The 27,048-nt window shown below is 38.7% G+C and overlaps 2 protein-coding genes across 3 annotated transcripts in view; both read right to left on the reverse strand.

Moving 5' to 3' along the window:
* Positions 1-17: 17 nt before the first annotated feature.
* Positions 18-10,943, reverse strand: efhc1 (EF-hand domain (C-terminal) containing 1). Its single transcript, XM_067418162.1, has 10 exons — positions 10,762-10,943; positions 10,276-10,500; positions 9,520-9,807; positions 9,273-9,425; positions 8,994-9,186; positions 6,902-7,122; positions 3,705-3,845; positions 2,457-2,670; positions 2,228-2,380; positions 18-2,097 (listed from the first exon to the last, which is right to left on the reverse strand). The coding sequence occupies exons 1-10, from the start codon at positions 10,822-10,824 to the stop codon at positions 2,060-2,062; spliced, it is 1,689 nt and encodes a 562-aa protein (XP_067274263.1). The 5' UTR covers positions 10,825-10,943; the 3' UTR covers positions 18-2,059.
* A 93-nt stretch (positions 10,944-11,036) lies between these two features.
* The window catches only part of LOC137041640 (protein eva-1 homolog A), a 60,487-nt gene continuing 44,475 nt past the window's right edge, over positions 11,037-27,048 (reverse strand). Inside the window, exons 7-9 of one of the 2 annotated variants that reach the window (XM_067418163.1) lie at positions 19,047-19,187; positions 15,407-15,556; positions 11,037-14,202 (exon numbers count right to left, since the gene is read on the reverse strand). In XM_067418163.1, the coding sequence (XP_067274264.1) occupies positions 13,826-14,202; positions 15,407-15,556; positions 19,047-19,187 (668 nt within the window). In that variant the 3' untranslated portion in view covers positions 11,037-13,825. The remainder of the gene's footprint in view (positions 14,203-15,406; positions 15,557-19,046; positions 19,188-27,048) is intronic. The other variant, XM_067418164.1, reaches the window with a different exon arrangement.

A 27,048-nucleotide genomic window follows, 5' to 3' on the forward strand; every position in this document is an offset into this window, starting at 1 on the left:
TGACAATCCAAAAAGAACCGGCAAAGAAAAATCCATGTTTTTTTTTTCTGTCCGGTGTGAGGTAGGAACAAGTGTTGTAGTGAACTGACCCTGAATCAGAGCAAACTCACTCACTCCTGTAATGAGCATTTATGGAGTTTCTGCTTTGTACGTTTATGCAGTTTGATATTTGATTGTATATGACGATGCTTTATAAATATTGAACCTTTTTGAATAGTTACATTGTTTTGGGTTTTCTGTCTTTGCAGAAACATTTCAACCTTTTTATGTTTTATTTACTTCATTGTTTATTTAATCATATACACTGATGATGAAATGGCAGACAGAAAAGAATTCACATTTAGTAACTCTTATGAAAAATGTCACATTTCAAGAGAAAATAAATAAAAGGAGCCTATTTATTAGGATTTCTTTTTTTCATTGATACTTCATCATCACTTCATCATACTTTTTAAAATAAAAAAAACAGCATATACTGAAAACGACAGCTTTATACTTAAAATTGTATATATATATAAATATCGTTTTGCATGAAAGCATTTTCAATCCAAAGAAATCTTACTGTTTATAAAAGAAGCCTTATTTCTGTAAAGCAAAAATATCAATAAAGTCAGTGATACAGATATTTTATAAATATAAAAAAAATCCTGCCTGGACACTTTCTTTTAGGAACAGAAAATGTGTGCATGTGTATATACACTATTACCAAATGTTTTGGGACTTGTGTACATGCACAATGGCATCCTATTCTTAGTCCGTAGGGTTTAATATGGAGTTGGCCCACCGTTTGCAGCTATAATAGCTTCAACTCTTCTGGGTTCGCGTTCCTCAAGGTTTAGGAGTGTGTTTATGGGAATTTTTGACCATTCTCCTAGAAGCTCATTTGTGAGGTCAGACACTGATGTTGGACGAGAAGGTCTGGCTCTCAGTCTCCGCTCTAATTCATCCCAAAGCTGTTCTATCAGGTTGAGGTCAGGACTCTGTGCAGGCCAGTCAAGTTCCTCCACACCAAACTCACTCATTCATGTCTTTATGGACCGACGCTTTGTGCACTGGTGCGCAGTCATGTTGGAACAGAAAGGAGCCGTCCCCAAACTGTGGGAGCATGAAATTGTCCAAAATGTCTTGGTATGCTGAAGCATTAGGAGTTCCTTTCACTGGAACTAAGGGGCCAAGCCCATCCCCTGAAAAGCAGAAAGTTGGCGACATCTGCGCACTGTGTGCCTCAGCATGCCCTGACCCTACTCTGATTTTACGTGGCCTATTTCGTGTTGTTCAAATTGCTTCCACTTTGTTATAATACCACTAACTGTTGGTCGAATGGACTTATTGCACAGGTGGCAACCTATGACGGTACCACGCTTGAGTTCACTTAGCTCCTGAGAGCGACCCATTCTTTCACTAATGTGTGTAGAAGCGTCTGCATGCCTAGTGCTTGATTTATCCTCCTGTGGCCATGGAACTGATTGAACACCTGAACTCAATGATTCAAGGGGTGTCCCAATACTTTTGGCAACAGTGTACCCTTGGGCTGGAGGAGGAGACTACATGTTGAAATAAAGTGTTATTTTCTGCATTTTTTTAAAGATAATATGGCAGACCTGTTAAAGTTGGTATTTAAAATAGTTTATGTTATCTTAGTGTTTTTAGGCAGTTGTGTAATAAAACATATAAGTCTATACTTTTATTAAGAAAAAAGATGTTCTTAAGAAAATATTTCGTACTTAATTAAAAAAAAGTATCTTACAAAAACTACACTTTTATCTTAGGAACTTTTGTCTTGAGTTTGTCATGAATCCAGTCCAAGGTTCATGAGTAAAACTTTTTTTTTCTTGTGTGTGAAATAAGACGTGGACATGTTCTAAACAGCTTTTGTGAAATACCGGCAAAAGAGTCCCAATAATACTAAATCATTATACAGATGCTCGTTTTACTCTGTGCCTTTATTGCATCACAAGGCAAGGAAAATCTCAACATCTAAAGGCACAAACAATTTTTTATAGATAATATCTGTGGGTACTTTTGTAGCATTATACTGGAAAGGACTGCTCACCAGGTTTCAGCTCTGGAGGAGGACTGGAGCTCCATCAGCCTCCGCTGTGAAGAGAAACATTCAATAAGACTTTAGTCTTAATCATTTCCCCTTTCACTGGATCTTGGCTAAAGATCTTGAATATGTAACCGAAAGGCTGTAGTTGCAAACCCACAGCAATCACACATTTTTTACCTTTATGTTGCTCGTCCTGTTCTGAAGACTGATCGACCACAAACTTCTGTCTCAGTGAAGACAGTGTGTGTTCAGGGATGTGCTGGGACAGTGACTCCAGATAACTTAACACGTAACGATCAGCATTCGTCAGGACAAACCGATGGCCGAACACTGCGGAGGAGAACGCATCGGCATTAGAAAAAAAGTGTGCTGATTCCCAGGAGGAAGTCATGTCTCTGATCGATACCTTCCACAGTAGCTCCAATAGAGAAGTCTGCTGGTCCGTAGTATTCCGGGTTTTCCACTGTACTTCCTGGTTTTGGGACACGAGTCTTCTCTAGGAATTTTCCTCCGATGATGCCAGAATTACGCGTGGATTTCTCAAAGATGCTGATCATGTCATCAGACAGGTAGTAAGACAGAATGAACCGTCGTCCCTCATCCAGGGGACTCTGGGAATCCTAGGGAGGATGATAACGTTGATATATATATACGAAATAAGATAAGAAATAATGTAGTCATTGTTTCAAAATAAACCTTGATGTGATGAACAGGACCTGAAGCAAGCGAAAGCTACTTAAATAAATAAATAATAATGTGGACATGAACTACTGATAAAGATTTCTATATTGATCAAAATCTTCAGCCAAAAAAGACATTGTACAAAACAACTGGCCTAGCAACAATACCAACACAGCAGCAACATTAGCTAGCCATTAAAGGGATAGTTCACCCAAAAATGTACATTTTGTCATAACTTGTCACTCACCCTCAAGTTATTCCAATTTCCAAACCTGTACGAGTTTCTTTCTTCTGCTCAACACAAAAGAAGATATTTTAAAGAAGGTTGGAAACGGGACATTTGACAATAGTCATCCACTTGCATGGTATTTTTTATATTATGGAAGTCAATGGCTACCATCAATTGTTTGATTAGCAACATTCTTTAAAACATCTTCTTTTGTGTTTAACAGAAGAAAGAAACTCAAACAGGTTTGGAATGGCATGAGGGAGAGTAAATGATGACAAAATATATTTTTTGAGAGAACTATCCCTTTAAAGTCGCAATGAAGTTTACAATAAAGCCGGATCGGGTCTCTTCAGAAGACTTGGATTAAACTGCTCCATTCATATAGATTTATTTGACTAACTCTTTAGTCATGAACATAGCCTACTGAACCGTCAAAGTTTGGGGTAAATAGACTTTCAATAGAGGATCAGAAATCTCAGAACTCATAAAAAATGTCATAATTTGTGTTCAGATTCAGATTAACGAACGCGTAGCCTAATGGTTTTGGAGCCACACAATGATAATCATATATAAGGATTTTCATCTTTGGATCTACTATCCTTTATGTTCTGTGGGTTCTCTTATTTTTCAGAATCGAGTATTCCAGACAAAATCACGGACAAATTTGCAACGCTCACGGACTCAACACGGTTGTTTCAGCACAATATTCAGTTAGGAGATTATGCAAATGAGGTGTATTCTCACCAGCCGTGCGGCGTAACGCAGGACTTTAAGGTCGTTCTCCAGCAGTTTGATCACATCTTTCTTGGGCGGTTCAGGAACCAGAGACAGACAGTTCTGTAATGAGTCCTCCAGAGACCCGAAGCCGTTATACGGAGGAATTACCTGCGTGACATCAGGACACGTCATTACCACTGCCATAAAAACATGCGCATGCGTGTTCAGATAACACATGAATGAACAGATGGAGGAAATGAAAATTAAACACATTATTTACCTCACAAACGGTAAAAGAACATATAAGGTAATTTTCCATGAATAGGGTACAAAAATAGGCCTTTTCGTCTCTTTTTCAGAAAATAATAAGTTAAAAAATTGATTTAACATTTTCTATAATGTTTGTCAATATTTGCAACATTTTGTTATATTTAAAAAAATGATCTAACATTAAATAATACAATTTACATTTGTTAATAATATATGTTAATTATTTATTGATTTATTTGAAAGAAGACCGATTCACTAATAAATCATTCAGACCATCGTTGAAAAGATGAGTGGCATTATACATTAATGATCATAGCCAACTCTGAATGTTGTATTTCTGAAATGGCAAGGCTAACTAAAAACATTTGCCTGATGCTTCATTCACACCACTAGATGTCAGGATAGTCCAAGATAACTGTGTGCAGGAAAGAACATGGGTGTACCCTATGAAGGTAAATTGATGCCATATAGAATTGCAAGCGTAGGGTAAGATTTGTGAAAGTGTACATAAGATTGCAAGCGTAAATTAAATTTGCATGCACAAGATAAGTTTTGCAAAGGTGTAAATTGCCTTTCAAGTGTAAGAAAAAAATATTTGCAGCATTTTACTGTTTTCATAAGTGTAATTCATGTATTGTGAAACTGCAGCTTCATGTTAACGCAAAATAAATATGATCTGTATTCTTCTGACTTCCATTTTTCTGCGCTTACCCTTTTGACACGTTTATTTCGCCAAAATACGGCCAAAAGCATTGCACGCCTGTGAACATCGATTTGCAAGCGGAAAAAACAGAGTCAGGAACTGCGAAATAGATTGAGTGTGTAAAACCAACCTTTGTGTAAAAAAAATAAACTGTTGCAACTGTCTAAATGACTTGTTGTGTGCGTAGGGCAAAAAGGCTCCCGAAATAAACCGATTTGCACAGTTCCGTCTTTCTTTTAGCTGCGCTTACAGTTTTGGCACGATTCTGTCACTGACTGAGTTTATCAAGCGCGAGGAGGAAGGCGGGTCCACCTTCTTCTGGAGCCAATCAAATGAGCTGCTCGATTTACTCTTATCTGATTGGTTCAACCAAGTTGGTTCAAACCTCAGACACCAGAACACATCTTTATCTTCATTTTACTTTTAATGCACAAATACATATAAACAAACAAACAAACAAACAAACAAATAAATAAATAATACATAAATAAATAAAGCACAATTGCTTAACAATCTGTGCACCATTAGGTTTAAGACTTATATGTTTCAATCCTGAATTCTGAGCTGGTGTGTTGAGAAAGAAAATTTATGTGAATTCAGTGCATGTATCATCATCATCATCATCGTCATCATCATCATCCTGCCAGATATAAGTTTGTAATCTTGATGCTGCTAAAAGTAGACCTAGTATTTGCACTGCATGCATAATATCACCTGACTACTGATCAGAGGCGATTCCAAAACTATTATTATTAGTAGTAGTAGTAGTATTTTGCTAAAATTAGTTCATAATAACAAAAATATGTTTTCCTTTAACATGTATTTTAAGGGTACCTCTAAATTATGCACCATTTATCATCTGTAATGCCATCGTTTAACCTCTAGATGGCGGTATATCCCTACTGTATGGCTGTGTATTCCTTGTTTTATATATATATGAATCATTATAAAAGGCTACTCTTTGTCAAAGTTGAGTTTTATATTGATTTGAAGTATCAGTTTTGTATTATCCTACAGTCAAATCTGGACAAAGAGAAAATATTTCCTTTTTCATACTAACTATATAATAGCTTGATCTGTCTACACAACTACACGATCACTAATCAGAATCAATATTGACAGTGACCAGAACGATGTTTCAAAATATATAATTGATTGTTAAATACCATGAAATGTGGTCTGAAAAAATTATTCAGAATGGTATTGTTACATGGCTATTAAAGAATGGGAAAGAAATGTTTTGATTGTGAAGTTTAACATCAGCTCAGTGGTGTATATATATATATATATATATATATATATATATATATATATATATATACACACACAATTCCAAACCAATGACTACACCAGCTCGAAATTCAGGATGAAAACATACGTCTAAAATGCACAGCTTATTTAGCAATCGTTATTTATTTGTTTGTTTGTTTGTTTGTTTGTTTGTTTATATGTATTTGTGCATTAAAAGTAAAATGAAGATAAAGATGTGTTCTGGTGTCTGAGGTTTGAACCAACTTGGTTGAACCAATCAGATAAGAGTAAATCGAGCAGCTCATTTGATTGGCTCCAGAAGAAGGTGGACCCGCCTTCCTCCTCGCGCTTGATAAACTCAGTCAGTGACAGAATCGTGCCAAAACTGTAAGCGCAGCTAAAAGAAAGACGGAACTGTGCAAATCGGTTTATTTCGGGAGCCTTTTTGCCCTACGCACACAACAAGTCATTTAGACAGTTGCAACAGTTTATTTTTTTTACACAAAGGTTGGTTTTACACACTCAATCTATTTCGCAGTTCCTGACTCTGTTTTTTCCGCTTGCAAATCGATGTTCACAGGCGTGCAATGCTTTTGGCCGTATTTTGGCGAAATAAACGTGTCAAAAGGGTAAGCGCAGAAAAATGGAAGTCAGAAGAATACAGATCATATTTATTTTGCGTTAACATGAAGCTGCAGTTTCACAATACATGAATTACACTTATGAAAACAGTAAAATGCTGCAAATATTTTTTTCTTACACTTGAAAGGCAATTTACACCTTTGCAAAACTTATCTTGTGCATGCAAATTTAATTTACGCTTGCAATCTTATGTACACTTTCACAAATCTTACCCTACGCTTGCAATTCTATATGGCATCAATTTACCTTCATAGTACCCTCTTTGTGGAAAGTACCAGATAAATCATTTGAAAAGACATGCCGTTTGCTTACAATGTAATTTAACTTTCAATTAAAATGAGATTAGTATGTATCTGACCCTCTTGATGTCTTTTGGTGTTCTAGTGTCAACAGTAAGCGGTTTGAGCAAGATGTCGGGGTGATTCTGTTCAAAGTATTTCCGGGTGAAGTTGTCACAGTCATACAGCAGGAAGCGCCTCCCCATCAGCATGACCTCCTCACCGACCCTGAAGTCTTGAGGAGAGAAATACTCCTCCACATCATGAGGGGAAACTTCCAGAACACTGCTGGGGAATGGCTCTGAATCAAGAGAGAGAGAGAACTTTGAGGATTCTGTGCTGATTATGCCCTCATGTGAAATATCAACTGTTATTTATTGTGTCCAGACTTCTATAAACATAAAAAGCAACAAAACTGAAGTAGGTTTGTCTCTGGGGTGAAATGTTGTTTCATGCATACTGAGCTTTTTACACTGTTAAAGGCTTGGATTCCCATCCTAAACATAGTCAAAGTTTCAAAAACTAATGTTGGACGTTTGATGGAGTATTTCTGTGTCAAAAATACTCCTTCCGGTTTCTCACAAGTTTCGGAGAGTTTTTTTCGAGTATGGCTCGGCTTGACGTTACTAAAGCGTAAGGTCCTTGTATGGGCCGTACGGGCTCTTCTCCCGGTAGGGTGCGCGCGGGCGAGACTAGAGCGAGAGAGGAAATGCACGCCCATACACTCGCGCCCCGCTCCACTTTATTCCTATCTGTGACATCAAGCGACTTCAACAGCACAGCATTCTGGGAAGGCAGCGCTGCATTTGAACCGATTTGAACGCAGAAATGACGGGAAGCTTCACAACATCGCTTCAGTCGCGCCCCAAAGTGGATCTCCACCGTTCACTGCTGTCAGGACTTCACCAAATCATACCAAAGAAGTGTGTTTTTGACGGAGCGGTCCCAGCGATAAAGGTTCGGTCCTGCTTTGGAAGCAGCCGGTGAGTAAAGCTGCTTCAAATGTCTGTGCTGTTGGCTATCGCCGCGTGAGTAAACATCAGAAAAACGACACGATCTCGTGCTTCGTCATTCAAATGCGCTAACGGACTCTATTGTTGTTCTATGGATAACGTTACACTAGTCTGACGTGCAAAACCGTTTTGCTTGCTACTGCTAAGGTTTAGTCGCATACAATAGTCCATAAACCGAATCATGTCCTCATAAACTGCGAGTAAACACACACAAATGTTGACAGGCCACTAAATACAGTCCATACCACAGAGACGGACGTCCTACTGTTGCTGTTTCTCCTGTTCAATTTATTTCAGCCTCCGAATGATTCTGGATCATATATCTATTAGCTGAAATCGATAGCAATGGGTTTCTCCACGCTTGAGGAAGTCACCGTTTTGCGCTCGTCATTCTTTAGCTCCGCCCACACGATACGCCTCCAGCCGCTCGTTTTTTTCCGGAAAGACTCGGTACAGCCCATATTTCTTTTATAAATATAATAAAACTAAAGACTTTTCGGAGATATGAAGGATGCAATACTACTCTATAGGTACTCAAGATTGACATGAGATTGACTGAAACTGAGTGTCCCCCCCCCCCCCCCTTAATTACTTACCCTAATGTCATTCGTCGTAAGACCTCTGTTCATCTTCAGACACAGATGAAGATATTAGTGTTGAAATCCGATGGCTCATTAAGGCTTTCGTTGACACCAATGTCATTTCCTCTCTCAAGACCCATAAAGGCACTTAAGACGTCGCTACAAAGCCCATCTCACTACAGCGGCTCTACAATCATTTCATGAAGCCACGAAATAGTTTTTGTGCGCAAAAAAACAAAATAACAACTTATATAGTGATGGGCTGAATTCAAAACAAAGCTTTAAACCGTTATGAATCAGCGTATCGAGTCATGATTCGTATCGAGTGTCAAACTGCTGAGATCACGTGACATTGGCGATCCGAATCATGAATCGATTTACTGATTCATAACCATGATTTCATTTTTGGGTGAACTATCCCTTTAAGGACCTATCTGCCTACGCCATCAAGAGTTTCATGACCGAACTTTGTTTTTTTATCGCACAGCTCTATATACTATGGATGGATGGATGCTGTAATGTGTATTGTGAAAAGTGTTATGGAAATAAATGTGTCTTGTGTGTGTTTATGGTCTCACCACAGGCTGGTTTGATGTTTTTGGGAACCCTCTGTCTGTGGAGGAGCACTGGGAACGGGTCCCGGCCGCTGTTGGCCTTGTGATGTTCACAGATCTCAACAGAATCATCCACAAGATAGTAATGCAGCGTTACAGGCCGCTTCTCTCCGTAGAGCGAGTCCGAGTCGTCCCAAAGCGCAAAGAAACGCAGCACCTGGAAATACACACAGAAATGATGAGCGAGAGAATGAATTCACGTGTGGGCGAACAGAACACACAGGAGTGTGTGTGTTTGTTTACCTGTCGATCCAGGGCGAGGAACCGCTCCAGCTGATGATTGTGGTCGTAGGGTGTGGTGTGAGTTTGTTGTGTCTGAATGCGGTGGGTGGTGTACGGGTCACTGGGAATGGACTCCGACTCATTTAGTACAATTCCCTGACTCTCCATGAATTCCTACCCACACACACACAAACACACACACAAACACACACACACGTTCAGTCAAAATAAATCATCAGAAGCAGCAGTCTAGAGTCAGTGTGTGTACCTGTGTAAAGGGATCGCAGTATGTTATCCTGTAGACTGTACCAAACAAACTCATGTCCATCCCAACATTGAGGTCTTTCCAGTGGTAAAGCTCTCCGCGCTGGTTTTTGGTCAGCCTCTGACGTTTGATCAGTTTCCCCTGAGGAATTCCCGAATTTTCCACCGGTGGCTCGATCACACACATGCTGTCATCCTCCAAGTGATAATACATCACCACCGGACGGATGCGAAAGTGCTCTTCCGGGGAGTGCAACACTTCCTGCTGGAAGTAACCGTAGAAACGGAGCACCTGGAAGTCAAAGAGTAAAAGGTGAGAGGTAGGTTCTGTTTCAGACAGACAGATAAATACATAGATAGATATACAGATAGATAGATGCATAGAAAGGTAGACAGACAGACAGACAGAACAGTAGACAGACAGAGAACAGTAGACAGGCAGACAGACAGAGAACAGTAGACAGGCAGACAGACAGAGAACAGTAGACAGGCAGACAGACAGAGAACAGTAGACAGACAGACAGACAGAGAACAGTAGACAGGCAGACAGACAGAGAACAGTAGACAGGCAGACAGACAGAGAACAGTAGACAGGTAGACAGACAGACAGAACAGCAGGCAGGCAGGCAGGCAGACAGACAGATAGACAGACAGACAGATAGACAGATAGATAGATAGACAGACAGAACGACAGACAGACAGATAGATATAGATAGACAGACACATAGACAGACAGATGGACAGATCTCTGGCTCTTCACCTTCTTGTCATAAGCAGCGTGTGCCGGGGTGTGTTGGAGCGGCGGGTGTCGGTGTGTGTCTGTCCCGTAGGTCAGGTTCGGGATGTCACTGATCAGCTGGTTCCTCTCGCTGTGACTGATGTTCACCGACAGCAGAGGCTCCTGTCCAGTGCCGACCGCGGGCCGCCGGGGCAGGGCATACCCGTTCTTAAAATCAAGAGTCTGAGCTCTGTGGAAAGCGGATTTCTGGACAACAGCACACAGAAAAAATTACGATTAAATCAATGTTTAACAATATAATATCAGCATATCTGCTAAATAGATTTGCAGAATGCTCCTTGAAAAAAACATTAATTTGTTAATTTGCAGCAAATATCAAACAAAAAAAGATTATTATTTAAGCACATTTATAAAGATTTAAATGCATAATACAATTTTACACAAGAAAACCGCTAAATTTAATTGAAAGTTAATATGCACCTAACTTTATATGTCAAAGTTTCTTACCGTTATATCACGAAAAGTGTTGCCTGGCAGGAAAGGAAGCCCGTGTCTTGTATTTAAAGACATTGTGGTTAATTACCCTAATCTATATTAAAAGGCAAGTAACCAAAATAAGTTGATATTAGTTGTTCTTTCATGGGACTTCTGCTCTTCCCTGAGGAGGTTTGCATATATTACAGCCTCCATGGAGACCACAAACACTGGCGGTTGTCATAGTGATGTAAACACATTTTAGACCTGATGGTCTTGTGAATCATTCACCAACAGGTAGCGCTCTCAGTTCAGTTTATTCAATGCAGTTTATTTAAAGCTCCATAACAATCAAAACAAAACCTCCCACAGGTCCTGCTCTGTACATGAGCTGATATTCCTATAAAAGCCATGCTGAAATATTACTGGAAAATAAAACAACAGCAGTAAACGATAAACGTCCTGCTGCTTTACAAGAGCTCAGGTGCAAACAAACAATCCACATGCAGACAAATGTTGAGCCACTTCATGGTTTGAGTGTAAAGAAAATAAAAACCTTAAATATTACTTATAGAATGATCACTGTGTGGGCATGGGCTCTTAAAAATAAAGGTTTCAGTGAGAGGACGGTGACTACAGGCTTTACCACACATGACTTATATCAGCTTTGTCAGCATCTTTCTATTGGTTAGATTAATCCATTAAGATCTGTCACATCTTTAAATTATAGTTAGATCCCCAGTTTTAGGCATTGGTAGGTAATTTAGGTATTTCTTTATGAGACATTTTATTATTTTTTACATTTGAAATATTTATTTTTGAAGCATATTAACACTCTGGTGCTCTTCGGTTATTTTTGACCGAAAAATGTAAAATTGTGGTTTATTTCAAATTTTTAACTTGGTTAAGATTTTGGCACTTGCTATGCGAACACACACACATGGACATTAAAGGTCACACTTGTACTCATCGTGGTCAAAAAAGAGCACAATGGAAATGAATGGGAAGCAAATTTCCTCTAGTGGAAGCGTTTGGTACTGCGGCAAAACCAAATCTTACTGAAAGCTCAGTTTTTGAGATATCAAGCTCAAATTTGAAGCACAACTTGTTTAGATATGGCTTTGATTTTCATGCAGTTTTAGAGTAAAACATGATTTGAAAAATACATATTTCATATAAAAAGTAAATCAAATTAATTTCATAACTTAAGTTCACCTTTAAAAACTTTTTTCACTTCAGCAATGACTGCCAAGTGTCGTCTCCAAAAAGAGCATCTTACGTCTGTGCTCCAAAACATGCAAGATTTATGACAGTTTAAGTTGGAAATTTCATTTTATGCTCAAAAAGTGAATAAACAGATAATAACTACAGCATACATATAATGTAGTACCATAAAATCCACCCAAAATAGGAACTTAAATATAGTAGATTAATTTCATTTAAATAAAAATAAAAATTGTCATTTATTAACAATGTGTGAAGAGCACCAGAGAGTTAAATAAGATGGTGTCTAATTTACATATTTATACATTTCAAAGTCACAGTACATAACATTTTGAGTAAAGGAAAGGAAAATGGTGGTCCATTTACCTGCAGAACTTTTTTTTAAAACCTTTATTTTTAAGAAAGTAAAGTTAGTTATTTATCGTTTAGTATCATCAGCATTACTTCTGAGCCCTCGAGTCATGTAACTGAAACACATTTACCACCGTCGTAACACACAGAAAGTGTTGAATAAAGTCAGTGCTCAACTGTGTTTTGTGTTTAAGGCCTGGCGCTGATGTTCCTATAAAAACCTCTTTGAGGCTACGGTTGCATCTATGCAGGAACATCTCATGTCTCTCATCTCCTTTAGAAATAGAAGATCACACACAGAACACTTGGATTGCATCCCTGAGCAATCAGTATAAAAATAATTCATCCAAAAAAATAGTGGTATCAAAAACTTTTTAAATATAAAATAGATTTCATCAAAGCGGATATATATATATGTATTTGGACACTTGAGTCCCCCTTAAAAATGTACAAATGTCATTGCATTTGATAGTAAAATATCAAACCATGTTGCATTTATTTTAAAGAAGCATAAAGCATAAGGACACTTTGATAAAAATGAAATATGGGTAACACTTTACAATAAGGTCCCATACATTAACTAAAATGAACTAACAATGTGCAATACAAGTTACAGTATTTATTCATTCTGGTTAACGTTAGTTAATTAAAACAAACGTGCATTGTTAGTTCAGATTCGCTCAGATCCATTCAATAATATTAACATATTTTAAAGATTTTTTACCTCATTAAATCAATTTTTCATTAAATTATTTAAATAATGTATCAGTAATAAACATTAACTGAGATTAACAAATGCTTTAAAATATATTTCTTTGTTAGTTCATGTTAACTAATGCAATCTTATTTAAAAGTGTTCTTGAAAAATGGATTTGTGACTCTTGATCACTCAATGATGAAGCTCTAGCATACTTTTTTGCAAATGCAGTCTGGTTTGTTATATTTGCTTGCTAATGCAATGACATTCAAATATCTGTAAGTGTCCAAATACGCTTCAGTCCCACTGTATGTGTGTATTTTGTTAGATCAAACTGGAAGGCACTTAATTTGGAGACGCCTCTCCCTACAGAAGGCGGTCCTCACTGTTAGACAGGCAGAGTGAAGGACCAATCACAGTGCTTAGAGCTTATCACACCTCTCAGAGCTGCCTATAGACTCCTGGAGCCAGTTTCAGATGAACTACATCTCCCATGAGCCTTAGCTTCAGCCGCACTAAAAACTGGAATGTCCAACTTCCTACTTGGAAGCTGAGCAGAACAACACTTCCAACTTGCATAAATTCACAACTGCGAGATGTTGGACATCAAGTAGGAATATTTCCACATCCGACTGGAGGGAACGCAGAATTTGACCTTTCACCTCTGCATACTGAAGGTTACGGATAAAGCATCCCACAACTAAGAGCTTATATCCACTGCAAAGGAAACGCGCAGTTTAATGCCACACGTGGCAAACGCTTTAGCGTTCAGGAAACTCCCGATAGAAGCTTTTAAACTGGATGTGTCCGATCAGAGGCCGTGCTCTAATAATAACGGTTCAGGCTACGCGTTCCTGGGACGTCCGGCTGTCCGTTCATCCAGATTTCCCGTATGATCCGCTCTCTCTCCTCCAGCCGCTGCGCTCGTTCCAGCTCCTCCGCCGATGTGAAGATGTTGGTGTTGAGCGTGCGCTCGAAGCGCCGGTGCCGGCGGGCCGAGATGTCTGAGCTCGAGTCCCAGTCAGAATCGGAGTCACTGGTGTCGCTGTCAGAGTCTGTGGGTCTCGGCCGCTTCTTAGCGACGCTGTGACGACGTTTACAGTCCGTACGGCAGGATATCTGAACCACCAGCGCGAAGAGTGTGAGGAACAGACCGGCACACACACCGCACATGAAATACAGCGCACATCCCTCCGGGTGCTCTGTGATGGAGACAGAAGACACTTTTCAGGACAACATGAAATCAAAATGGACCCATTTACTTTCTTGGAGCTTATATTATTTTCCGGGTCAGTCTGACCCGAACACATTATTAGAGTTGTCGGAAAAAACAACCGACAGAAACCTAAGAATTTACCTTTGAAATTCTGTGACTATATCTCATTTAGTGTCATGAGCACACCTGCAAAGTTTTGACACTCTGAGTTGTTGCTGAAAAGCCATACGAATTATATATTACGATTGTGATGTCAATTTGACCAGCAAATTTCATGGCAGGTGCAAGGACCAGAGGTTGCACCAAATAGTCGACTAATCAACTTTAATGCTCTGTCATGATGCTTTAAGCTTGAAATCAACTCGCTGATCATGGCCTATAAGACGGTGTGCTTTTAGGCCACGCCCACACTGGGGGGTTCTGACCCTCTCCATTGACTTTGCATTGCGTGAACTGGGTGGTCTCCTTGTCATTTCTTGCTTCTAACAAAAGACAGAACAATGCCTAAAAGCTGCTGTGTGACAGGGTGTATAGCAAACAAGTAAACAAAAAACCCAGAATGACATTTTATAAGCTATGTATCTGCTCGAGGTTCAGGCTTATTGTTCAGTAATGACGTCATCAGCGACTGGTTGATGTTGACTTGACTTTAATCAAAAATGTCAATAGGACGCAAAAAAATACTTGTTTTTTTTATTTATTATTTTTTTTATAGTGTGATTTGTGCTGAGATGTTTTGAATTCAGTTAGGGTCAGTTTGAGTTGTATATTAAAACATTAGACTGGAGTAATGATGCTGAAAATTCAGCTTTGCATCACAGAAATAAATTACATTTTAAAATATATGTTCAAAAAGAAAACATAATAATAATAATAATATTTCACAATATTTCTGTTTTTACTGTATTTAAAAAAAAACACATGCAGCCTTGGTGAGCAGAAAAGGCTTGTTTTAAAAACAAAAAAAATCTTAATGCACTTTGAATAGCTTTGGGTTACATAGTGCATAAGAACATTTTTATATGATCTTTGTAAAATTGTAAAAAAACAACAAAAAAAAACAGATTATTTCTTTAAGACAAGAATCAGCTGACTACTCAATAATGAATATATATTTTGAGTTTCTCTATAGTCCTTAAGTGCTTGCATTCAGAGATCCAGCGCAGATGTGTGTGTGTGTGTGTTTTTACCTGTGATGTAGGTGTAGGCCGTCAGCATGCTGGTGATGAGAGCCATGGCTGGTCTGATCACGGTGGAGATGGTTGGGTTTGGATCGCTTTCTCCAGACTGATCCGTCTCTTCTGAATAAGGACCAGAACTCCAGTCTCGCGTCGACCTCCCTGTGATCAAATCATTGTACCATTAATTTACCACACAGAGCTGAAACAACCATCATCATGAGATCGTTACAAAACAGAACATGTATATTTCTATGCTTGGTTAAAATGCCTCAAGCTTTTATGTCTGGGAATAAACAAAAGAATAAGTTGGATTCGCATTAATAATTCATCAACAGCTTCTCATTGTGGGTGTTCATATGGTGTTAAAGGAAAAGTTCACAAAAAAATAAAAAAATAAAACTTTATAACAAAAAAGTCGATGTTTTGCACAATGATTCTCTTAGATGCTGTCAAGCTCCAAAAATGATAAAACATGCATATAATTCATGCACTGTATTCCTAAATATGTCTAAATACCAAAGACATCAAGCATCATTGGTACTCGTGACTGATCTAATTGTCATACCATATTTAAATGTATATATGCATACATGACTTCAGAAGAATACAGTGCATAAGTCATATGGACAAAATGTATGGTACTTTTATGGTGCCTTTTTCGTAATTGTTGGAGCTTGACCCCTGTAAAATCATCTGCTGCAAATATTAACTGGAAATATTCAGGTAACAGGTTTCAGGATATATTCACTTTGGTGTTTTTCTAATGTCGTAGGCCCTTCTATTTCAGACTACAAAATGAATTTAGAAATACAAAATTCCTGCTCACAATAGTCCATATAATGGCATTGATTAGCTATCAGAATCAATGTTTTTTTTTTTAAAGATGCGAAAGTATCAGAAAAGTCACATGCGACACACGGCGTATATTCGTAGTGTTCCAGGGGTTTATGATAGGGTTTGGTGAAAAACAAATCAAAGTATTATCATAAGACTTTGAATGGAAGAAAGTGCAATCCCCAATATGACAAATAAGCCCGCCTTCTAAATGAGAGAGCCAATCGTAGATTAGTAAAGTTATCTGCAGCTGCCATTAGAAGCTCCGGTTGCTATAGAAATGATTGCTATTTATTGTATTGAATATATTGCTATAGTTGCTATAGTCGTTGTCTGATTTCAAATATGAAATTTAGTCCTAAGCATAACCGTTCAGACCATATATTCATATCAGAGAAGAAAGTATTGATTTCTCACAGCTTGTGTGTTTTTCTGTGTGAGTCGGTGTGAACTGTGCCACTGATAAATTCACACAAACGTGCAGACATGCACAGAAGACCAACGGCCAAGTTAGCTATAGCTATATCTCAGTTTGTTTTTAACTAAAACCTATTGCATACCCCCCCAAAACATGGGATATATGACACGGATCATTCTGTCATACTTTTGTGTCTTTTTTAAAGCTTGGTCTAAAACTATTAATACAATAGGGGCTTTCGCACCGGAGGAACCTTTTCATAGTTCCTATGACTAATGACGGAAGTACTCGCTTTTTGGCGTGTTCGCACCACAGGAACTGGGAACCATTTTAGTTTTAGGAACACCTTTTGGGGGAACTAATTTAGCTCGTACTTCAGAGTAAGGTCTAAGCCAGCACAACAGGAACTACCAATGATGTAAAGTGTATGCAGATTGGCCGAACACGCACAAAACATCAGCACCCGCCATTTAAAAAAAAGCTGTGTACACACCTATACAGTCAATGGTACACTCCAGAAACAAACTCTACAAACATGGGAAACGGTGATAGATGGACCTCTCAACTTTTACTCTGAAGAGAAAATCCAACGCAACTTTGACGTGACCAAGCAAAACATGATTATGTATTTCTTTTCAGTTAGCGACATTGGACATCAACCACACGGCAAATGCAAATTATTTTTATATGCTGTATAGTTTCTTTGTATAACAGTTCTATCAAATAATGTATTAAGATGGGACTGTTAAACAGATCGTAAAGTAATGAAGCTCTGGCGTTCTCAGCGCCATCATAATAAAGTCACAACAACAAGCGTGACTTACATCACTTCCGAGTTCCTACTAGTGTTCTGAACGCAACCCCGAAAGGGAACTTTTAGTTCTCGGGGGAACCGCCATGGTGGCTAGTTCCTATAACTAAGTTCCTTGAACTACCCAGTGCTGCCCACACTCATAAAAAATATTGCATGATGCTGTTCACTTTATTTAAGTAACTCATCTTGATTTAACACCATTATATTAGGTTTCTGGTTCAAATGTAACTGCTTCATGTTATATTGACATAAACCCTTTACTCTTTGACATAACTTAATGTTTTTAATTTCAAATAACATGATTCAATCAAGTAACCCGAACAAACTGGACATTTACTTCCAGTCATGCTTTGCAAAGGGGCTGAATTCAGAGAGTACATGTTTAAATACAGTGCTATTTTATGCATTTTTAACAAGTTGAGAAAATGGAGAGACTTTTTAATGTTAAATGTTGGTATTTAAAAGTGTGTGTTATGTTAGTGTTTTTGGAGGTTACCACTGTGGGGAAGTGTAGAGCATGTGCTCAGGGTCAGGACCTGCTAATAACAGCTAAAGTTGATTTAATAATAAAAAACAACTATTTTGGGCATGCTATGGCTTACATAAAACCAAAGCCAATACCATTTTGTAAAAGGTTTTCTTGTTAAATAACATTTGGCAGTTTGATGACGCCTAAGTGTGAGCGTAGTATCTTGGGACATGTGATCTTCACCTCACAGCCGGTGAAAAATAGGACTCGGGCGAAATCACGTTCATGGATGCGGTTATTAACGTTACTGTAGTGTAAAGCAGAGCAGGACCGAGTGTTGTGGAGCTGAGCACGGCCGCTGGAGCGATTGGTATACAAACACACGGCTCGAGAGTACCGGGACTTTTTTTATGACGGGACGGGACACAGTCGGCGGGGGCGCGCACTTCTGCTTTTTCCCAGTCATGATTATAAGGTAAAGCAGCTCTGTTTATCATATTAGATACATTTAAATGTGTGTTTAAAATGATGTTATGACGTTACTCTGTGCATTCGCTTGGCGCTGCTGTGACATGCTCACACTGCTAAGAGTAAAGCGCTTCTGCAGAATAAAACCGAGGGTAGCGCAGATATGACGTGATTGACAGACGACTCGCTCAAACATTATGCTGACACGTCCCGGTCCTTAGTTAAAATAGCAATTTTCTCACAATTTACAAATAGTTGGACACATTTGGGATATTGTAAGTACACTGGCCTAGTGGTTTTTGGATATTTTACTGCAAAAATACTACATAGTGCACCTTTAACAGACTGTTTTGACCTAAAGAATGGTCTGGAAAGAAAGATTTTTGAGCAAAGAGTCAAAGTGAAATTAAAAGCTTCTTAAATTTGTGTGTACAGTCTCAGCTCATAGGAAATGCATTGTGGGTGTTTTTGCTTTAGTTCTGTTCTACAGTCAAAACACGGCTATAGCTACAGCAACTATCGGCATCTGTGTGTGGTTTCTAAATCATAACTTCACATCAGCTTTTCCCATCACTGCGATTAAGCTGATTCCAGTCAGTATGAGGTTGTGTGTGTTTAGGTTCTGGGATTATGGTTTGTTTCTTACCTGGCGCGGAGTCAGAGGTCAGAGACGGGGTCCCGTCAGGAGGGGCGCTGTCTCCCACCACGTTGGGGTCATGAGGCACTGATGGGGGAGAGGGGAACGATGGATGTCTGGAAACCGACTCCTGCACAAGTTTCTTTGGGACTAAAGACAAATACATAATTCAATAATTCAACATATTTCTACTCATAAATCACCTTTATACCCCTCACACACACTCCCAATGCATAAGCGATATCATTCCCTCCCCTACAATCACGAGTCCATCCAATATACACACAGAAAACAAGACTGTCTTTGAGCAGTGTAAACAGTGAAACAAGGGGAAAATATAGGGCAATCATCAGGATCTAAAACTGGAAGAGTGGACAAAATGACCACAAATTGGCTAATTTGAAAGATACGATCCTATTTATAAACTTTCTTAACATAGGTTAAATCACAGTTGTGTAGTAAGGATTTGTTATGGTTATAGTGACTATCACTGAAATATGATTACATTTGGCACGTGTTCTCTCAGTTTTTTGATGTTTTATGATCTAGTCATTATGGGCCACATCAAATGTACTGGTCCATAAAGTAATATTAATTATTTTGCTGCTTACACCCCTAAACGGCCTGCCAATGGCCCTGCAACAGTCAGGTAGAGAGGTCTGGTTTGTGCGCACACACACACACTGTTCCAGTAACACACAGCATTTATTTTAAACCCTCTCTGAATAAACATGGCACCAAATTTAACGAAATGGGTTTCAGTTCAACTACAGAGAGTCTTGAAACAGCCTGAGGACTCTCTCTCTCTCTCTCTCTCTCTCTCACACACACACACACACACACACACACACACACACACACACACACACACACACACACCAGTGCCAGTTACTGATGACTGAGTTATTCAACTTCTACAAACAAGTTTCTCTGAGGGAGGTCAAACTTAAAGACTGACGCGTCATTACTAACCTACTCTCTCCTGCTCTCTGTGTGTGTGTGTGTGTGTGTGTGTGTGTGTGTGTGTGTTTGGGTGTGTGTGATTGTAATGCCCCTGGAGCAATTACAGCACACTGATTGGGGGTAATTGGAGGCACATGTGAGGCACATATCTGTGTTCATTTTCAACCATGCTTGTTCAAAATAAAACGACGACAGAATAAAAATACACAAAAAGGCAAAATGAGATTAACCCATTTAAAGACAAATAAATCACAAACAAAATCCATAAATATAAGTCTAGAGTTTCAGAAGAAATCTTAAAATGTGCTTAGATTTGCCAAGACTCAATAAAATGTAAAAAATATCAAATTGGCATTAATGCATTAATTTTACATCTGTACACTATATGTCAGCTATTGACTAATTTGTGCCTATTTTTATTTCTCCTAACAAATTTTAAAGACATGTGAGACAACGTTGGTACATTTTTAAGTTACCTTTTTGGTGATTGAATGGAAAGGACAGTATAGAGAACAGACAGGAAACACAGGGTGGAGAGAGGGGATCAGGATTGGCAAAGGACCTCGAGCCAGGACTCAAACTCGGGTCACTACATGTGGGAGTGCTGCCCACGAGGCTATCGGCCCCAACACAGAGTTTGTACTTAACTGAGACCTCCAAGAGGTCTTGTGAGCTTTGAAAGAGCGACCTCTGAGCTGTCGGAGCTATCAAAACATCGGTATCAGATCATTACAACACGGCAACACTGACTCCACCAGAACACAGCAACAGAGTTTGGGGCGGAGCTAGCGGTTTAACCAGCCAATGGAAGACAAGGGGAGTGTATAAAAACACTCAATGTTTTTTCAATTCTGCTTGGACACGATAGTGGCACAGAAAGCACTCGCTATGTTTAAACACAAAGAACACAAAGAGAAAAAAAGAGAACAGAGAACAGTGAAAGAATCAACATGGAAATATTTCTGTCATCAGAGTCAAACCAAACCATTCCAGACCTCAAAATGTGTGTGTGTGTGTGTGTGTGTGTGTGTTCCTCTGGCATAGTACAGCTCTATTATGTGCCATATGCTGATTTGTGCAGGAAACAGACACACTTAACTCACTGAAGTGTGCCATTCTGGGACGGCTGGAGTCATTGCTGCTCAAATAGACATCTACTAATAACTACAGCAATCTGTGTGTCTGTGTGTGTGTGTTTGATTCTAATATAAGACATCAATGAACAGAACACCAGCCAAACCTCATACAACACACATTCCTATAAACCACAGAAAGTGCAAATGAATAGTATCAGTGTGCAAAGTACAAAAAATAATTACAGTTCATAGAGATTGTGTGTGTCTTCTTTGTTTTTCCTTGTTTCCACCCAGAATACCCTCAGATGGCATGTTTTGTACACTAACCATAAAAAATACTCTACACTTCTTCACAAAATATAAATATGCAGTTTAATTGTAAGCGATGTATGATATATAAGGTGTTTTCCCTATGACTGACTGACTGACTCACACACTCACTCACACACTCACACACACACTCACTCACTCACACACTCACTCACACACTCACACACTCACACACTCACACACTCACTCACTCACACACTCACACACTCACACACTCACACACTCACACACTCACACACTCACACACTCACACACTCACTCACTCACTCACTCACTCACTCACTCACTCACTCACACACTCACACACTCACACACTCACACACTCACACACTCACACACTCACTCACTCACTCACTCACTCACTCACTCACTCACTCACTCACTCACTCACACACTCACACACTCACACACTCACACACTCACACACTCACACACTCACACACTCACTCACTCACTCACTCACTCACTCACTCACTCACTCACTCACTCACGTTGACCTTTAGAACTCAGTGGCCTTTCCATGGCAGCACTGATGAGTGAGTGATGGTGTAGCGTGTATGTGTGTGTGTATGATTGTGTGTTTAGAGAAACACTGTTTGCTTCACTGTCTTTCATTAGAGCAGGTGTAGGAGGGATATCGGGCAGTGTTGTGTTTGTTATTGTGTAATAGTGTTTAGTCTCAGTCAGCGTAATCTTTAATTGTGATGTTTATGCTCTAGTACACCATCAAACTCCCTGTGTACGACACACATTCCTGATCCTCTCCTTAAAGCTGAAGTGTGTCGTTTCTGAAGTGTGTAAAAATGCTAAGAATCCCAGAAGTATATTTTCTGTTATAGTTCTGTCATGACAAGTCTCTAAGTGTTTGGCATGGTAATGGGTGACATGTTTTGTCTTTGCAGAAGAGATGTGTTACAGTGCAGATAGATCTATCATAGATCCATAGAGCTACACAGATCTATCAATCGTTTGGTTACCCACATGACATTCTTCAAAATATCATCTTTGTGTTCAGCAGAAGAATTTATACAAGTTTGGAACAACTTGAGGTTGAGAAAAAGTAGTACAGAAGTACATCAGTGTGACTGTTACAATACTATTATCAGTTAAAATCAGAATTCAAAATCATTGTACAAAAATTTACAATTAAATGTAGGATTTAGAAGATTTAAATGTAGTAAATTTAGCATATAATAATTCTTAATGTCAAGTGAACCTCCACAGATGGTACTAATATTAGATCCGCACATGAAAACTCTCAGCGCTTTCGAAGTCTTTCAGCTGCAATGGAAAGACAAGGAGAGTCTAAGATAAAAAGTCAGGTAAGTGTGATGGAGGAATGGTCAGTGTGTGTTGCATATCCTGCACATCAACACACAAATAATCATTTAAAGGGATAGTTCACCCAAAAATGAAAGTTGTCATCATTTCCTCGCCCTCATGTCATTCCAAACCTGTATGAGATTCTTTCTTCTGTTGAACACAAAAGAAGATATTTAGTACCTTAAAGGGGTGGTTCCGTGGTTTTTTTCTAGGCTTGGTTGTGTTTATGGGGTGCAGTATGTCTTAAGCATGTCTTAATACTTCTTTTTTTACGTCCTATTTTTCTTCTATTCTCCCTTTATTCCACACCGCTGTCTCCACTGTCCTTTGAACGGCTCGTTTGCTTCCTGCTTCTATGAAGCCCATCCCTCCGAAAAACACAATGGTCTTAGATTGGTTAGATGGCCAAATGTAGTTTCCTGTATTTTTATTGGCTGAAGTGCCAAGCGCAGGTTGTCCAGAAATGCCACGCCCCTTACCATTACGGGCAGAAGTCACATCTGCGGGGACTAGCGAGGGTTTATGATGTCACCAACCCAGGAAGAAGCTCGTTGTAGTCCAAATCAGCCATTTTTGTAGGCAATACACTGCCATAACTTTAAAATTGACAGCACCCATTGATTTTCATAGTAGGAAGAAAGTCAATGGGTGCCGTCGACTGTAAGGTTACCAAATATCTTCTTTCGTGTTCAACAAAAGAAAGAAACTCATACAGGATTGGAACAACATGAGGGTGAGGAAATGATGACAAAACTTTCATTTTTGGGTGAACTATCCCTTTAACATCAAAGCACTTTTTCCATGGTGCCTCACTGGAAAGGGTAAAAACACACAGCAGGTTTTATGAGCTTTTAAAATAATCAGGCACTAACGTGACACGTTCAGACTCAAGTTTCACTGTACTGACCCACAGTTTGCTTTACCCGCACGCCGTCTGGCAGGAATGCACTCTGGGAATTGCCAGAATTCCAGGCTGATCCCTCTCATAGAACTGGTTCTCTTTTCTGTATGAGACAGTTGTGGAAAACTATGTTCGAGGACACTCACACACACACACAATGGCTTTTTATATTATGCGGTCATTCCATAGACATAATGATTTTTGTACTGTTCAAACTGTATAATTCTAAACCTACCCATCACACAAAAGTGTATGCATTTTTACATTTTCAACAAACATAATTTAATATGATTTATAAGTTATTTTCCTCATGGGGACCAATCTTTCAGGGGACATTTTGATATTGATATTTTGAATACACCCCCCCCCCCCACACACACACACAAGTACATCTAAAATGAACACATACAGACCCTTTTCAAGCAAACTAAAAGCTGCTGAGGTTTCAAGATCAGCATAAAATGTGAAGGACGTTAAGATATTGCAACCGACATCAAAGTGTCAACAAAGACAACAAACACGTCCTCCCAAACTTGCTCCCAAAGTAAACATGCACACACATGCAAGTTTCTTCAGGCACTTTTAGATTTCAGCGTTTTTCTTCTTGTTGTATGAACGTCAGATTAAAACTTTCTTACAACATTTGGCCATTATGAACTAGACATGTTATTTTCATATGTTTTATGTAAACAATCAACACGTATCTTATATTTCATGCTATTTTGATGATTTATGCATATTTTACTTCTTGTTTGGACTTTTAAAGCTTTATGATTGTTTTCCTGTTGTTGCAGATCTTGTGTAAACATGGAAATTCATAATTTTAAAGCTAGGAGAATCTAAACAAGGAGAAAAATTAACAAACCAATTAATTTCAGTGAGAAACTTTAGATTAAATATGAGACACAAAGTAATTTAAGAATTAAAAAAATCAAGGGATATATAACAACATTTTTATAATTATTATTTATATAAAAAACAATATAAATATAGATTTAAAAAATATTTAATAATCATTTTATAACATTTTCCTGTGTATATTTCCACTCAAACTGATTTCGTCTAAAAATGTGTGAAAGCATGATATAATTTTGTATGTTTGCAAGCCTTAGCAAGACAAAAGAGCTAGTATTTTATTCAAAAAATGATGTGTTGGAAATGACATTTGATGGATTGAAGAAAAATGGCCGAATTTTCCTGTGACGCACATACAGTATAAACATAAATGGATATTGTCAATAGACACATTCAATAATCTGGTTCTAAAAGTGTCCTTTAAATTAGTTTAATTCCTAAAAGTTCACAGGGCCAAAAGTGCATGAAGAGAAACAAACACACACACACACACACAATCATAAATGACAAATCAGTGAAACATCCAAAGAATGTTTTTCTACACACTATGTAGAAACAGAGCGAGAAAGAGAGAAAGTGAGAGAGTGAGAGAGAGAGAGAGAGAGAAAGTGAGAGAGAGAGAGAGAAAGTGAGAGAAAGAGAGAGAAAGAGAGAGAAAGAGAGAGAGAGAGAGAGAGAGAGAGAAAGTGAGAGAAAGAGAGAGAAAGTGAGAGAAAGAGAGAGAAAGAGAGAGAAAGAGAGAGAGAGAGAGAGAGAGAGAGTGAGAGAGAGAGAGAGAGAGAGAGAGAGAGAGAGATGGATAGTGTTTTCTCTGTGTAGATCCACCTGGACAAACACAGTCACGTTACGGCATTGTTACTGAACTGAATTGGCACTGATAAAGAACACACACGCAGCGCTGACTCTGTGTTTGTGCTGACACGGCAGACAAACCCATGCTTACCCAAACACACAAAGAGCCACGGCAGATATACACACACTCAAACTACAGTCACACATTAAACTGAAACAAATCAGACAAAGTTTTGGACGACTGCCTGAAAGAATCAGGGCAGAAAACATTTGATCTTCCTGTGGGCGACTCAAAGCTCAGTCCTGCATTACCCTGCTCCTTTTTGAAATTTCAGCCTCAAATGGCCTCAAGTGATGCATAATACACACAAAAATCACAAGAGATATATCTTTAAAACAGAGAGCTCCAACCTGATCAGCTGGTTTTATATCACAGTATCATCGATTGGTTAAGGGATGACATCAAAACCCAGCAAACTCATTTCCGATTAGGGTTGTAAAATTGGGTTTTTCAATGTAGAGTAAAATAAGGTCTGCAGTTAACATAACTGGATCACACTTGGATGTTCTACAACGTAAATTACACACGAATATTTTGAAGCGGTTATGTTTATTGCACACAAAAAAACAATAAACCAGCACAGGTGAGGAAACCATGAAACAATGTACCATGACATTTTTTTTAGAAGTTATAGAAGGCTTTTCAGTCCACCAACATTCACCATGGATTTAATGCAGTAGCACTAACTGTAGCCATGGTATTGTGGCAGAAAAAGTCGAATGCCATTGTGTGTTAAACACAAGTTAATCAGTAAAGATTAACAATAATGTAAAGACATTATTCATCTCAGGATTCGTACAACCTTTTGAGAGTAAAATTCAAGCATTTTTCAAGTGCTTCCAAAGCACTTTAAAATCCAATTTAAATTTTATTTTTAATGTGATGACCAAAAATCCATCCAGTGCTACCAAATCAGATGCTGGTGCAAGTAGTGGCCTATGTTTCAACCATTTCACTTGAAATATGCCTCACATCAGAAGGGGCCTTGGCTTAAGCTGAAAAAAAGCCCCACCCCCTGCCATCACACCATAAAAATGGCAGGGTCTCTGTGTGAGTTTTTAGGCCTTATCATACTCCCAGCGCAAAGCGTTTTTTTGCTAGTTTAAGCCCGATACAGTTATAATTTTCATGTCTAAAGCCCCATAGTTTAAATAGCAAATGTGCTCGCCCCCATGGGCGTGCTGGTCTGAAAACCAGGTGTGTTCAGGCGCATTGTTGGGGTGTTGCTATTTAGAGGAACTAACCATTGACCAACAAAAACCTGCTCTGAAGTCAATAGTGCGGTATTTTTATTTTTTATTTAAAGGGTTAGTTCACCCAAAAATGAAAATGAGATGTTTATCTGCTTATCCCCAGTGCATCCAACATGTAGGTGTGTTTGTTTCTTCAGTAGAACACAAATTAAGATTTTTAATTTCAACCGTTGCTGTGTGCCAGTCATAAAATCATGTGAATGGGTAAGGTTCTATGAGAGCAAAACATACTAACAAAAAAACATGCTTAAGCAACGTGCACAAATACCCTGCTGCTCCTGATGACACATTGATTTAAGACACGAACCGATCGTCTTCTGTGAGAAACTGAACAGTATTTGTTATTTTTTTACCTCATATCTCGACGAGTCTCATCAAGTTTTCCCATCGTCTATTACTTCGGTTTGGTGAGGTCAAGCTGGCGCGATCATAGATATATACATACATACATACACAC

Source organism: Pseudorasbora parva, chromosome 15 (genome assembly GCF_024679245.1).
Source record: "Pseudorasbora parva isolate DD20220531a chromosome 15, ASM2467924v1, whole genome shotgun sequence".
NCBI classification, from domain to species: Eukaryota; Metazoa; Chordata; class Actinopteri; order Cypriniformes; family Gobionidae; genus Pseudorasbora; species Pseudorasbora parva.

What these genes read in the sequence shown, in the direction of transcription:
- efhc1 (XM_067418162.1), bottom strand. Translation starts at nt 10,824, where the DNA reads ATGTCTTTAAATACAAGACACGGGCTTCCTTTCCTGCCAGGCAACACT. An exon ending in ACACTTTTCGTGATATAACG is followed by an intron (nt 10,501 to 10,761) that starts GTAAGAAACTTT and finishes GCTGTTGTCCAG; the next exon opens with AAATCCGCTTTCCACAGAGC. An exon ending in AAACATCAAACCAGCCTGTG is followed by an intron (nt 7,123 to 8,993) that starts GTGAGACCATAA and finishes CTCTTGATTCAG; the next exon opens with AGCCATTCCCCAGCAGTGTT.